General features: G+C 52.6%; 1 protein-coding gene across 4 annotated transcripts in view; it reads right to left on the minus strand.

The window, feature by feature from the left end:
* Window positions 1-15,489, minus strand: part of PKNOX2 (PBX/knotted 1 homeobox 2) — a 252,099-nt gene that overhangs the window by 62,841 nt on the left and 173,769 nt on the right. For all 4 annotated transcript variants that reach the window (XM_045080383.1, XM_045080382.1, XM_045080380.1 and 1 more), the window contains one exon: window positions 14,179-14,287. In XM_045080383.1, the coding sequence (XP_044936318.1) occupies window positions 14,179-14,265 (87 nt within the window). In that variant the 5' untranslated portion in view covers window positions 14,266-14,287. The remainder of the gene's footprint in view (window positions 1-14,178; window positions 14,288-15,489) is intronic.

The following is a 15,489-nucleotide window of genomic DNA, read 5'->3' on the forward strand; positions in this document are numbered from 1 at the left end:
TTTGTCCTATGTGATGTTTTTGAAGGTATCCCCAGGCCCCAGAGTTTGTGCCAGAGTGACACCTTTTAAGGCTATATATTGGACTTTCTGTATAAAGTTTTATTTAAAGAAGGAATTCGATGGCTTAAATTTTTGGATGACCATCATTACAGAATTTAATGCTTTTATAAGATACTTTCTTTAGCCAAATGGATCCCTAAAATGTCACAAATGGTGACATGCCTCAACTCTTCACTTCTGCCAGCCTGTCCACTGCACCAGCGCTGTTGGGCTTGATAGACTCATCTGTCCTGTTTCCACCTTCATCCATGGCACTCTACAGACATAGCATAGGTGCTTCGCCTTTGTTGAGAAAAATGAATGAGTGAATGAATGAATGAATGAATGAATACATCTTGAAAGAGTCAAGATGTTTTGGTGTTGGAATGTTCATCACACGATCTAGGTCCCTGCTCGTGGAAGGAAAATCATGGTCCTTCCTTCCAAACAAGAACATTATTGCTAGTGCTGATACCCGCAAGATATTTGCTTTTACTGTCTCATTTACCTCATTTAGATTTTTGCTCAGGTGCTATGTCTTCAGCATGAAACAGAGCCCCTTTGCCCATTGCTGTCCACTTCCTTTGCTTTCTTTCATAGGCTTTTCTCTGAGCAGATACTACCTATCTACTTGCTTAGTTATTTTCTCTCCCACTCCCAGCTAAACTTTAAGCTCAGGAGGGCTTGATTAGGAGTTGTAATCCTAGGACCCAGAATAGCCATGCACTAGGAGATGCTCGTAAATATTTGTGGCTCAATAAATTAATGGCAGGTGGCGAATGAACTCTTTCATTTTTTAAAAGATAACTATCTGCTTTACTTTACTGGATCCCCATCATTTTTTGTTAGGAAGAAATACCCTTGTCTCTGTGGACTGGACTGGGGGAACTCTCCCAAATTCAGAGCATGGGAGGCTAGACAGAGCATCATGGTACCTTCAAGCCAGAAGACAATAGCTTGAACACCACTGTCTCCCATTATTCGCCTTTGACCTTGGGCAAATCCCTTAACTTTCTTAAACTCCTACTTTTTCATCAGGAAGCAAACTGGTGTCATTTTAGGACCCAGGGATATTAAAGAGGTACAATAAGGACCAAAGTGGAAACAAATGTTTCAATTTTCAAAATAGAGAAAGAGGGTGGAATCAGAAAAACTAAATACCGCTCATCTTCGCACTGATCGGGGCCAGGCTCTTTCATCCACTGATGCAAGCAGTCATTTCTTCAAACATTCCCTGAGTCCCTGGGCACTGTGCTGGGTAGGCACTGGGCTGACAAGGGTGAGTACCTGCTCTCTTGGAGCTGTTTCTGGATTTAACACAGTGGCTACACTGGCAGGTGAGGAAAACGTGTAGACACAGATGCTGTAAGTGATCTCAGCAAGATACGTCCCACGACACCCTTGTGGAAGACATGGAGAGCCGTGACCGGTGGACAGTTGCATGGATTAGGAAGCTACACCCTGAGGGTGGCATTTAAAGACAGAGGTCAGCTTGGGGAAGGCTTCTAGGACATGCTTCCTCCTCGGCCCTCTTCGTCAGTATTGTCAGTGACTGAGAGGGGGGCTGAAGAAACGCTCAGCAAATTTATGGGTGACATGAGATCCAAAGATCTTTACAGATTTTGGCCACAGGCTAAGTCTAATAAGATTAATTTTCATCTAATAAGTCAGAATTTAATGCTTCTAACACTTGAGCCAAAAAAAGAAAATCAATAAAATAAGTGCAGAACAGGAGAGACATGGTTTAACAGCAGTGTTGGAGTTGACCGAAGGCTCAATATGTCCAAAGTGTAATGTGTCTATCAAAAAACAAAACAAAACAAACCACACAGAGACAAGCAACCTCACCTACTGCTATCTGAGGATGGGTTAACAGAAGCATGATTCACACAAAGGCTTTAGTCCCACTCCTCTCTGCTTAAACAAGAGGAGAGAACGTTCAGAGAACTGATCAGGCTGGAGAAGGGATTGTGCATTATGTTGTATGAGGAGTATTTGAATCTGGAATATGTAAGAAAGATTTAAGGGACAGGGTAATGAGACATGGGAGCCCCCTTTGAATATGTGAGCAAGGGATTAGACTCTATTGGTTTTGCTCTGCAGGCCCCAAAGTGTCAAATTACAAGCGATGCATTCGGTCTATAGGAACATGGAGACAGATCGGGGCTCAACCGAAGTAGGCTTCCCAGCCTTTGAGCCTTTTGAGGCTGGAATGGGCTCCGTCCCAAGGCGGTGGGGCGGTAAGTTTCCACTAGTGCAGGTGCCAAGCAGGGACTGATCGGCTGGGCCCCTGTGGAGGGGATGGAAACTCTAGCTGGGCAGCATCTGAAGTCCGCACAGGGACGGGGTCAGACAGCATCGGGGTACTCTAACAATCACCATCCACGGCACGGTGTTGACCAGATGCTTCGACTAGAGAGGACGCACAGTATCCAGGAGTACTTTGGAAGCCCCTAAGTGCTCTCAAGATGGAGGGGTCGTTGTTATCATTAAACACATGATTTCCAGAATATGCTTCTTTTCTAAACAAGGCACAGCTATGCCTGCAGTTTGTTTAGGGGTGAGGGGCAGGGGAGGCTGGTATGCTCCGCCTTGCCCACTAAGGGTGAATTTCCTCGTATTCCCATGAAGACGGGCATCTGGGAGAGAGGGATGAGGGGCGATGCTCATTTCCTCTGTTTCCCCTCTCTAGGCAGGGCTGCAGGTTACAGAGGTAAGCACAGAATAAGAATAAATCAAAGCGGTCACTTGCCAGCATCCTGAGAGGCCCCGCTGAGAGGCTGCTCCGGGTACTCAGGGAGGGGGCAGGGACAGCAGGGAGCAGACCTGGTCTGAGCGAGGACAATGATTCAAATTCACTTAGCTCCTGGGGGCCAATTCAGCAAACTCTGCATTTCCTCCAGGTTTGGAGAATGAGTATTTACCACCAAATACATACCCTTTTCTAGCCAGGGACTTCATCTCTCAAGAACTGAAGCTCCAAGGGAGAGAACCTCCCACCTCCCCAGCAGCTGCCTCAAGGGCTAGGGGAGGAAGGCCACTTGTGGAGGTGCTGGGAGGAGGTTTCTGGACAGCCCAGGGAACTGGTTGTCAGCCATTTACTAGCATGCCTAAATGTAACACATTCGCTCCCAGTAACTGCCCTTTTCTGAGCGGTCTGACAGGTATAGACTCCACGAGGCCACATGCTGTGTTCACAGCTGGTCTTAGAACCGGCCACCCCAGACTCTGAACCTTCCCCGGAGGAGACCTCAGAGCACTCTGGAAATTCTGCCTTGGCAGCAAACTGGGACAGGGTGTGGGGACGGCACTGCATCAACACAAGGACTGTCCCTTTCCAACAAGGAGAACTGAGGCACAGAGGAGGAGAGGCAAAGTTGAACAATGTCTTGGGTGTTTTCTGGACGACCAGAAAAGTCTCAGAGAGCAGAAGGAGCGGGGAATCTGAGGGCGTGGGTTTGATACTCCCTCTGTCGATTATTAGCTACGTGTCTGGGGGCAAGTTTCCCGACCTCTTTGACCCTTGGTTTTCTGATCTGTAAAAAGCAGGGGTGAATACCTACTGCAAGCCTGTGAGGAGCAATCAAGAGAACGGGGTGGGGCACCTGTGTGGCTCAGTCAGTTAAGTGTCTGCCTTTGGCTCAGGTCATGATCTCAGGGGTCCTGGGATGGAGCTCCGCATTGGGTTCCCTGCTCAGTGGGAAACCTGCTTCTCTCTCTCCCCTTCCCCTCCCCACCACTCCTGCTAGCTCTCTCTCGAGTAAATAAATAAAATACTAAAAAGAGAAAAGGGAAAACAAGGTAATGACTAATGGATGGAGAAGGCCAGCAACATTCCCTAGAAGGAGAAGGGAGTGCTGTGAGAGCCTCCCCAGGGTTCTAGGGTTCCACCTTCTCTTACCTTAGGGTCCTTTCTTGGGGTCAAGACCCTGGGGCCACCATTCCATACCCTTTCCTTCCATGAAAGCTAGAACCACTGGACTTCTCTCCATCATTCAGCTGGAACCAGCCCTGCCTTAAGCTTGGAGGGCAAGGGCCCTGCCCAGATACTTGGTTTAAAACACGTTGAGATGAAAGTTCATAATCCTCACCCCATCCTAAATCAGAGTGGGACGAGTTGACATTCGTGAGCTGTGTGTAGAGGAAGGCAAAATCCGCAGGCAAATCCGGCAGCCTTTCTGACAGTCTAATCCGACCAGGAAAATGGGTAGGAGATGCTTCACGGTGCGAATTGAGAAGCTCGGCTCACTTTACCTATCCCCGTTGTCCGCACTGCATGCCCACCCATGCTTTCATTTCTGCTAAGCACCACCCCTCCCCAGCTGGAGGAGGAGAGTGGCCCCTGATGTTCTAATGAGCTAATAAAATACTTCTATAGGTTTCACATTCAACAGTCATCCCGTGCAATAAGCTAGTGTCCTTCCCAATTTGCACGAGAAAACTGAAGCCCACAGAGACAGTTAGAGACCACAGACGGGGTGGTGGTGGTGGTGGTGGTGGTGGTGGTGGTGTGTGTGTGTGTGTGTGTGTGTGTGTGTAAAGGTTGGGGCGAGAACCAAGGGCTTTTGTTCCTTTGAAGAGGAGAATGGGAAGACCTCCCCTGCCTGGACCCCGTCCTCTGCTCCGTCTTCCGTCTTGTCTTCCGGTCAAAGGAGCCAGAATCAGGTGGAAGAGTTACTTCTTAGCCGTGCTGGGCGTGGGGAGTCTCCACGCAGTTTCTCGCCTCCACTGCGGCCCAGCGAATCCCCATCCCCCAAGAGGCAATCCGCAGACAAATCATTCTCTAAACACTGGTCACAGGCGATGCGAGTAAGGGTCCTTCTGTGTGGAGCCCAGGCGGGAAGTATGGGTGGTTCTTGAACTGAAGGCGGCCTGTGCTGCTGGCTTCACTCCCTCCGAGGGGCCTGAGCCCCAGGACCCCATCACACAGGGCTCCAAGCCTTCCATCACCAGCTGCTGTCAGCCTCTCCTCAGGGCTCCCCTCTTTTGCTCCTGGGAGGTGGGGGCCGGTGGCTCAGGATGAGGGATGACTCCGGAGTCCTTCTAGCACCCCACAGAAGTGGTTCATGGGAGACACTGGCATCAGGTAGAATGGAATCCCACCTTTGTCACTCATTACTGGCCAACCCTGGATCCAGAACTTCACCTTCCTAATCTGTGACATGGTGATGATGCTTCCTGCCTCCCACTACCACGGTGAGAACCGCTGCTTCCTCCAGGGGATGCTGGCTGAGCCTTGGCAGCGGTCAGGTCTACCTGCTCTGTGCTCCCACGGCCCCGGCATGCTGTGCAGCCACATGGACAGATTTGCCTCTCTCCGGGACTAGCTTGCAGGCCCCTGGAGGGCAGGGCTGGGTCTTTTCTGTTTACTCTTGCAGCTTGGGGGTTGACAGAGTATCCAAAACACCTCTTGAAGGCAGGGATGACTGGTGGGGAGGAGGTTGGCTTCCCCTCCAAAGATAGCTTTTTGGCTGCATATTTACCTTCTCGACACTGAAGGCCTCAGGCCAGCCGGGAAGTCAGAGTTGCTGACTGCACACTTCGGGAGTGGGCATCCAGCCCAGGGCTGGGGAGAATGGGACAGAGCATGACACGCTGGCCTGAGCATTTCTTCTCGACATGCCTCTCTGCCTGTGTGACTTGGGCAAGTTCCTCAAACTTTCTGATCCAGGGCCCTCACCTATAAAATGGGAACCCCAGTACCCACAGTGCAGGGTTGTTGGAATTAGATGAGATAATGCGTGCAAAGCAGCCGGCACTTATGAGACAGTGCATAGTAGTTACCATTAATAGACTCCCCAGTCTGGGGCTCACACTCGGAGTTGGTCTCTTTGGCTTCTGTTCCACGGGCTGCCTAGGTGGTCCTGCCCTTGTGAAGGGGACCCGCTCTCTTGTAAGCACCCCGGGGAATGGGGCAGGCTTGGGCTCAGGCACAGGGAGGGAGGCAGTTCCCACAACTGCCCACAGTTCGCAGAGGAAGTATGTGACTCAGTTCGTCTGAGCCTCAGTTTCTCCGTCACAGACAAATGGGGCTCATCATCTCTTTTCTCAAGGCTTCAGTGAAGCCGCTCGCGAGGGTGAGTAGCACAAAGCGAGTGCTCAGTAAACCTCGTTTCTAAGCATTTTGCTTATCTTAATCCTTTCTGCTAGTCTTCCCTCCAAATCCAAACTCCACTCCCTATCCCTACCTTGCCCCAGACACCCCAGCTCCCACACTGCCCATTTCGCACCCCCGGATGCTTGGCCTCGCTCTTGGTGGTGACTCTAATACCCAAGAACCTCTGAGTCCTTTCTTCCCACCCTGGACAACCTAGGCCTGCAGCTTCTCAGTGTGACTCAGCAAGGCCACCCCTCCAAAGAGGACACCCCGTCTTCTGAGCCCTCCACCTGACCCGGGCAAGGAGGGAGCCTCCCATTCCTGGTGCCCGCCCCACCAGGCCACAGAATCATTGTGTTCTGGAGAACACGGGGCTGCAGAGGCCTGGCCCACGAGGGGCTGCTGAGGCTCCGGGAGGGCTGAGCTGCGCTTGTCTGGGAGCTGGTACTCTGTGCGGTGCCCGGGCAAGCTAGCAGGGAGGGATCTGGTTCCCTCAAGCCAGGACAGAGTCCAAGGACCTGGAAGGAGGTCAGGGCTTGAAGCTATTTGGTAAATATCAGGTTTGGCCTCAACAGGTGGGAGGCAGCAGGGGGCAAGACCAAAAAGTGATGTTTTTGTGGGGAGGGCACAGCTCCCAGGGTGCTCCAGGCCTGGTCCTGCTCCCTGACCCTGGTTTTGTCTCTGGTACAGCACCCTCCCTTTCTGTTGTACCCTGATCAGACTCTGCCGTGTAGGGTTGCCTGAACATGCCCGATGATTTACCTCCTTCTGCCTCTGCTCCCGCAGCTGCCTCAGCAGGAAATGTCCACGTTTCCCCGGCCCTGCCGGGGAACCTACCCGTTTTCAAGTCTCAGCTGAGCAGTAAGTCTCCCGAGAAGCCTTTCCCAATACTCCATACCCCCTCAGACCTAGGTAGCCTGTGTATGCCTCTAACCTAAACGCCTGTAACACTTTGGGCCCCTTCATTGTCTGTCTTCCAGAGTGGACTGATGTCCCAGCCCCCATCCCATCACCATGCCTGGCTCACAGTAGGCTCCCATGCGTTTGTTAAATGCCTGAATCACTGACTGAGCCAGTGGATGAGAGAGAGAGAGAGAAAGAGGTGTCGAAAGGTTCAGGGATCCAAAATCGGGGAGGGGTAGACAGGGGCTCCTCTAAATGTCCCCCAAACCCCCAGTCAGCATAGGACGGGGAAGAGCTGGCTTGAAGCGGCTCCTGGAACAGCAGACCTAGGTCCCCTACATTCTGATCCCAAGGCCCGCTGGATAGAACGAACCACAGGAAAATGACTTCGTGGTGTAAAATGAGGGGTCTTAGTTAATTAATTAGTTTTAAAAGGGTTTGCAGGCAGTAGTTTTCAAAATGAGGCTTGTAAAATGTTCACTGGCCCTGTCTGCACTTGTGGGGTGTTAGTGACATGTGGCTGTTGGGGGCAAGGCTGTGAACTTAAATCTGAGCCTTGCTTCCCTGCTTTGGGCGTTACCAGGCAACTGTCTGCTCTCCTCACTTCCCATCCATCTCCGGAGGACTCCTCACTTGTGTAACAGTCCCAAACCGCTGATTTCCAGTAGGTCCAATAGTGGGTGTATCAGAATCTCAGTGTGTGTGTGCCTCTTTGGGGCTCGTGTGTGTGTGCAAGGGGTATGTTCACAGCTAGAGACATATTTGATCATGCCTATCATACTCCTAATAAAAAGCAGAGTAATGAAAGTTCAGCACAATCTTGGCTACTGAAGACGTAGAAGAGAGCGAGTGAAAACTCAGCGTCAGGGTCATGGAGGTAAAGAGGTCAGGAAGACTGCTCTGCTTTTCCTGCCCACACTTTCAACAACCCTGTGGGGTGGGGAGGGCACACATTATTCCCATTTTATGGATGCAGAAACAAAGACCCCAGATGGACTACAAGCTCATCAGGACAGGGACTGTGCATACAATATGTATGCCTTGTACTTAGGACAGTGTCAGCAAGCTCACAGAAAGCACTCAGTATTGAATGGATGCATGGACAGAAGAAATAGTACTGAAATGACTGGCCCAAACGTATGCCATGCATCAGCAGTGGAGCTGGGACAAGCTCTGAATTTCTGCCATGTGGGGTCATCCCACTCCTCCGGACCGCAAACTCCAAGGACAAAAAGCACCCTTGGGCCCTCCCTTGCCCATCTCTCTCCTTCTAGACCCTATAGACACCTAGGCTTCTAGAAGATCATACCGGAAGGGAGGCAAAGCAAGTTCAAGTGCTCCCTGGGCCCGCTACGGACTTTGATCACCTGTTCCCTGATTTATTTTAAGCTTTGTGTACTTGGGCCATTAACTATTTTTGTTGCTGTTTGGGGCAATCACCCTGCTTGGAGGCAAGAGGGTAAACAATGAGATCTCTGTGTTTTGGGTAAATTTCACAACTCAGGTGTAAGTTCATTGAATAAAAAAAAACCTAGGCAAGACTGGTAGAGTATCTCTTCACAAGCTTAAAAGTCATATTGCTAGCCCACCACCTCCTCAGTGAGGGCACCAACTGAGTCAGACCTGAAGGTTGTTTTGCCTCTGACACAACGAGGAATGTAGGTCTTGAGTGAGTTGGAGTTCAGGGATACGTCCAGCTGAAACACATGGGTGGCCCAAGCAGGCCAGGGACAGAGGTCATTGCACAAAGAGAAGAAAGGCCCAGCAAAAAAATAAAAAAAGAAAGAGAAGAGTCCATTTTGAGGAGTCAAAGCCAGGGAAGGCAGGTCGCCCATATGGTCCCTGGGGTGTTGCCCCCAGGGGCAGAGGGACCCGTCAATCACAGCCACAGAAAAGGCTTAGGGGGACTTTCAAAGCTGCTGAATTAACTCTATTGCTGCAAAGCAAAAGGCAGGGGGCTCCAGCCCTTAAAGAGATGAGAGGAATGTAAAGTGTGAAAACATCTGAGCTCGCTCTGCCCGGCACAGCTGCATGGCCTGGCTGGGGGCCATTCACAGCTAGGGGCCCCAGCCACCCCCTCTGCCTCCAGCTAATGAAACCAGCATGGGGATCCTAATGACTGATCAAAGCCCATCCAACTTCCCCAGGACGTCTGCTCCCCTGGCCCTGCCCAGAGTGGGAATGGTGCTGTGAGAGGGAGGGGAAGAAGGTACTTGGTGGTTGGGCATGGGGGGTGGGGCAAGAGAGGCGGGTCTGGCCAGGTCTGACCTTCCCCTCTCCTGGCTGGCCTAAGCCTTCGCCTTCTTGCCAGAGAGGTGAGACAGCATCATTCCCACTCCAGATCTCCAGGCACAGTTTTCTGGGTCCTGAGCACCAGTCTTCTCACTCTGAGGGCTGGCGGGAGGATGCAGGGGGACAGAGGAACACAGCTTTTGTCAAAGGGCCCCAAGCCAATGCATGATTTCCTTCTGACGTGAGCTTCTGGTGCTGGTCTGACTTTCCCTGCCTGGCCCCTCTCTGCTCACTAACGAGGCTGCATCCTGGGTGAACGACCAAAACCTTTTTAATGTCACCCATCATCAAGTCATGCTACTTTACGTACCAGTTTGTTCCTAAAGGGGTAACTGGGTGCCCACATCCACAGGCAGCTGCGCCTAGTGGGACAGACTGGGACCTGCCAGGATGTCTGCTTTCTGGTCAAATGCTCAAGCAGCCCGACATGCCGGGGACACACAGACAGAGGAATACTAAACACTGAATACATACACAAATAGACCAGATAAAATATTTGTCTTGCTTAGAAGCCAAGGACAAAGATATTTGTGGAACGGTAGGTATGTGTCTGTGTTTGAGGAAGCGGGGGCAGGGGGAGGGTGCTGATAGCAGGAGTTGGTGCATGTGGGGAGGGCAAGGGAGGGGAAGCTGTTGCTTTCACTACTAGATCCGAATGCTTTCCTGAAATTGCTGGTGGAACTGCAGAAGGGAGAACTTTGCTCGGTGGTGACATTGCATCTGGAATGTTCCAGGAAGGGGAAGAACCTGAATGACATTCAGAGATGAAGACGGAGTCCATGAAGGGAGGGTATACACCCAGGCATGAGGGGATGGCTGTGTTACCTCGAAAAGTCTGGGAGGGGGACTTGCTGGGATGGGGAGAATAGTAGAGAACATAGCTTTCAGAGTTCCATTAAGAGCAGCCGGGGGCTTGGGGCAGCGGGAGGAGGGGGCTGGGAAAGTCCAGGTGACAGATGGCCAGGCTGCTGCTGGAATGCAGAAGGAAAGAGACTCATGTAGGAATTAACAGCGTATATTGAACAGGGGGGACCACACACCTAGCTCGTATCCAGGTCTCCCTGGAGACAATGTTTTCATTAAATAATCACTGTAGAAATCCATAGTCCCCAGTGCCTTGCCCCCACATCTCAGGGCAGAACGTGAGTCTCTAGGACTGAGCTAGACCACGCTGGAATCGAGGTACTGTGGCTGGACAGTAGAGGGCGCTGTGACTCTAACAAGTTAACCAGAAGCCACCAGAAGGAGGAAGCAGGCCACAGGAAGGGTTCCAGTGGGTTGTTGGGTTTGCGCTGTCTAAACTCCTGGTTGGCCTTTAGTGTCCAATAAACACAGAGTGACATCCATGTAAGTAATCGCAGGGTTTCCCTAGGATGGACTGAAATAGAACGGAGGGGCCAGAAGCTTCTTTGGCCATCATACCATTTGGCTTGTGCCCAGATAGCAGGGGGCGATAACCATTAATGCTTCTCTCCTGAAATGGGAAGAAAAAAAGCCTCCCTCATTTTTAATAACTTTATTCCCCAAACTTCAAAAAATGAAATTGCCAAGTTAAGAACTTGCCTTGAAAAAAAAATTCTAATTTATTATAAAGAAGGTCCGGGGCTTGGGAATTTTTTAATGCAGATTCCTAATTTTCCAAAGTGAGATTCTCCTGTGCATTTGAATAGATTATGCTCGGTATTGCTAGCCCTTAGCACAACGGGAACATTATTAAAACGATTGCATGGGTCTCAGAGGAAGGGCTCTGCTTCTCGCTTCCTTTCTCATTTTGGGGACTTCGTATCAGAGACTGTCCATTTTTGCCTGTGGAAGAAACTGGATTTCCAAGGAGGTGATACAGAGAAGTGCTCTGCTGTCCAGGCCTTGAGGAAACAAGTCAGACCGGATCCAAAAGTAATGAGATTAGATCTAAAGGAATAGAAGTAAGTGGGGAATCCTTCCCAGAGAGCCCCGTTTAGGAAGGGACTCCCCTGTGTGCCTGACCCATGTTCCTATTAGGCCCGGCTTTCCTGAGGACATTGAGTGTCAGAAAGCAGCTGGTTCTCTAGGATAATGAGCATGAATAGGGCAATGGAGCAGGGCTTCCCCTGAGAAGTTGGGTTCAGCCTCTTGAAAGCAGAAAGGGAAGAAGGCAGCAAGTTCCCCAGCAGAAGACTCACACAGAAGATATTCCTATGTGGGAGCCCCTCCTAGGAGCCCCCAGAAGAGTGTGGAGAAGGGACCCCACCCCCTAAAGAGCCAATTGGCCTCAAAGTCCAGTTCTCTCTGGAAAGGACAGCCTTCCCTGAGGAGGAGTCAGAGGTCTTTGCTCTGGGGATCTCACTCACCTCTACCATCCTGCCCCGGCCGTCTCTGCCCAAATGACTCCCCACGACTCCCCGTCCTGATTCAGTTTCTTTGGGAACCGCGCTGGCTCAGGGAAGGCCCATGGCAACCCAGCCATAGCCTAGTGGCCTAACCAAGGCCATCAGGACCCCAGACTTTGGCTCGGTCACTTGACCAGGGACGACGACACTTCCTGTCAGACACTTGTTCCCAGGGCCCTGGGGTTACAAATAGATGTGTGGCTTCCTCAGGGCAAAGTATTCCTTTGCTGTAAATGGATTTCCCAAGGTGAAGTCCTGGTGGTTCCTCAGAGAGGAGAGCCTTGCGACAGTCGCTGCCCAGGGCGTCTAACTCGGAGCCCCTAGATGGGGACCCAGAGCCTCGCTCCCTCCCCCGAAAGGCTCAAGCCGCTCACTGGTGACTTCTGGGGGCCCTAGGGCCCGAGAGCTGAGGCCCCACCTCCATCACATCCCTTAGCAGCTGGGATGTATTAGTTCTCAGCTGTATGCTGAGAATTAAATTAGGCTCCTGTACTTAACAACGCCCGGATAGCATTCTTGGACCACAGAGGCTCTGCTGCAGCTTTCCCGCTAATCCCCACCAAACCCAGACTTCTCCCAGCTGCCCCAGCAGGCAAAACAAGGCTTGGGGCCGGCGGGAGGGAGGCAGCATCCACCAGCTGTGCTGGTCCAATGCTCTGACCTCTTGGCCCTGCCCTCGTCTGTCCCCGAGCGTCGTGTATGAGGCCTTGGCACCCACCACCTGCTAAGGATAGGAAGTGACCCCACGTCTGTCCCCCATTTCTACTGTGAAGCTAGGAGAGTAGGATCTAACCACAAAAGAAACGGAGCGGAAGTGCTTGACTTTATCGGGACCCTGGGGGTCCCCAACGCTGCCCGAGCACAGGCTTCCTCTATTGAGGAAGGAGGAAGCTCATTCCCCATGATGACCTCTGTGCTCCTAGGTCTCCACAGGCCAGGCCTCCAGCATTTCATTCTGACTATGGAGGGGAGGGTCCTGACGTGGTGTCGCATGCCTGGAAGCTTTCAAATAGAGGGACCACGTAAATGCTGAGTCCGCCCCTGCAGTCATTCGTAGAAAGCTCCAGATGTGGGCAGGAGCTTGGCCGCATAGGAGGCTGGGTTGGAGAGAGCTGAGGAAGGGGTGTGGAGCTGACATGTTGGAGCACGGGTGGGGATAAAAGGACGTGTGTTGGAAGGCCGGAGAATGACAAGTGCTTTTGAATTTCCGGCGGGGAGAGGAGTCAGTGGTGGTCTGCAGGCTGGACGTTCTGTAAAGTGGTGATTTCTTGGGGGCAGGGGGAGGTGGGGGGAATCAGGGAAGGATGGAGCAGCGGCTGTATGCTCACACCAGGCTGCGGGGGTCTGGATCCTCGGACCTAATGTGATCAAATTCAGTCAACCCTGTGTCTGCATCTTAATACCCACCTCGTGCTGCACAGACCTGCTACGTAGTCCCTGAGAACGGCTGCGTGTGAAATGCTCAGGAGCGAAGGGCGTCAGACAGAGCTGCTGGTCCCCTGCACACAGTAGGCTTTCACTGCCCATTTGCCGGGTGAATGAGTGAACGAGGGCTCTAGCTGGGTCCGTTCACATTACAGATACTCACTACCCCCTTACCAAAGTAGCACTCACTTGAGAGACCAGGGTAGAGAAAACAGGAGGGGGTGAAGGTAAGGGCAGGAGAACTCAGGCCCCTCTGACTGCACAGCCACATCACTAACTCAGGGTCTCCAAAGAACGAAGTACGGAGGGAGGTGAGCATGGGAGGAAGCACGGGTCCAAAGGGATGGTTCTGAAGGACCAGGGGAGCCCAACCCACAAAAGCTGGGCCGGGCCTCAGACGGAGGGGAGGAGACAACAGCAAGGCAGCGCGAAAATGCCACCGTCTCAAGAGGGGCAACCAGGATGGAGTCTCAGGAGAGCTCGGGGGGCTGTTGTGTCTGAGCTGAGGGATGGAAACTGGGAACCAGGGGGAAAGGGTTGGTGGACGTAGAGATACAGTCCTGGCCTTTTTCTAGGAAGAAGCTAACGGAATCCTGAAGAGAAGGGTGATTCCTGGAATGGGCAGGCAGAGTAGGATGGGACAGAAGGGCTCCAGTGACCAGTAAATGAGGGATCTGCTCCAGAAGAACCTCTGATTAGGGTTTCACCAGATACTCAAAAGCAGACTCGATTCATAGGCATCTGATCTCCCCGCATGAGGGGTTGGGTTGTCTGATGTCTGCTCCAAGAGGGAAGCAGGCTGAGGGTGGGGAAAGGACCATGACTGGGGGCTCCAGACCATGGTCCCCGATGTTGGTGACAGAGCTACCCAAGTAGGGTCCAAACCCGGTTTTCTCAAAGGCAATGGTCCTCCGGGGGCCTGTGTTGACCGGCTCTCCAGAGGCGGGAGAAGCCCAGAGTGTGGCCAGGAGATAGCTGGGGGAGGCCTCGCTCTGTCCCACCCGGGGAAGGCCACCGCACCCCCTTCCCGTCATTTGGTCAGTCGACACTCACCTGCGGGCTGTCCTGGTAGGGTGGGGGAGGGACATTCTGCGTGGCCATCATCATCAGAGCAGGGGCTGGGGAGGCATGTTGCATCATGGGATTGATTCACATCGAGGATCTGTGGCAGGAGAAAGGGGGCCGCACCGTTAATAGGCTGAGCGCAGGGAGCCCTGGGGACCGGCCGGCTCAACATATTCTGAGGCCAGGCCACCTGGACTGAGGGCCTACAGCAAGCACTGGAAGCCCTTTAGGGGAACAAATGAAAGCTAAAGAGGAGAAGCCAGGGTGGGGAGGGGCTTTCTGAGCCATTTTGACTTAAAAGAAATGATATTCAAATCATACGTGAAACAACTGAACACCCCCCACTCCCCAGCCATGCTTTGTACAGCATCAGCTGGGGCCTGGTGGGCAGGGAGGGGCAAGGGAAGGGGAGCCTGGCTGGTGGCAGCACAGGGCACTGGCGGCAATTCGGGTATCCCCCAAGACAAGGGCGCTGGCCCTTTCCCAGGCTTCTGGAACAGCCACCTGGGTTCTCAGGGGTAGGAGGTCTCCTGCCCTAACTCTTCCAAGTCCCACCTCACTACCCCAGGGTCTGAGAGCGCAGGCTAACCCCTCCCAGGCGTGCTCGTCACACCCCCTAGTGGCCGAAAAGGGAGGTGGGGGTGCAGGCCTGCTCAGGCTGGAGGGTGGGGTGGCCAGGATGGGGAGACCAGTTGGTTTTCAGGGAAGGGAAAGAGGCTGGGGGACATCCAAGAGCCTGGGTGAGCCTCCCGTCACTTGCCGAGTTTTTCTAGGTGTTTGCTTGTGACTGTGGAGCAATGGATATGTCTGCGATGTTCTTTTAAGTAAGCCTCCTTAGCCTGTATTCAGGACGGAGTCACCAGCATCTTGGGGCCAGAGGAGCAGAGCCAAGACCACCCCCATCTTACAAACAGAGGAGGGGACAGAGGGTGTGCAGAGGGGGTGAGGCGGTGCTAGTGAAGCAGGGATTGGACCCGAATCTCCAGGTGCCCTGTCCCCCGCTGTCCTGAACGGCACTACTCCCCACCCATCACCAGTAAGTGAGCTGCCCCTCCTGGGCCTCACGGATTCTTCTTGAAATGGAACGTGGCGTTGTAAGTGGAGACAGCCTGGCAATACTCCCCACCCCAAGGAAACGGAACGCCCAGAAAGCTGTTGAGCTACACTAGATGCCCTGAAATATTTAAAGCTGGAAACCACAGGCTAGTTGCCTGCCGCAGGTCTGTCCATCATGGGGCCCGGAAACTCCTAAGAACCTCCGTGGGGCAAGAGGCCTGTGCTTCTCCTGGGTGGAGGGTG

The sequence above is a fragment of the Mustela putorius genome, unplaced genomic scaffold (genome assembly GCF_011764305.1).
Source record: "Mustela putorius furo isolate JIRA1106 unplaced genomic scaffold, ASM1176430v1.1 tig00000460_pilon_pilon_pilon, whole genome shotgun sequence".
In the NCBI taxonomy this organism is placed as follows: Eukaryota; Metazoa; Chordata; class Mammalia; order Carnivora; family Mustelidae; genus Mustela; species Mustela putorius.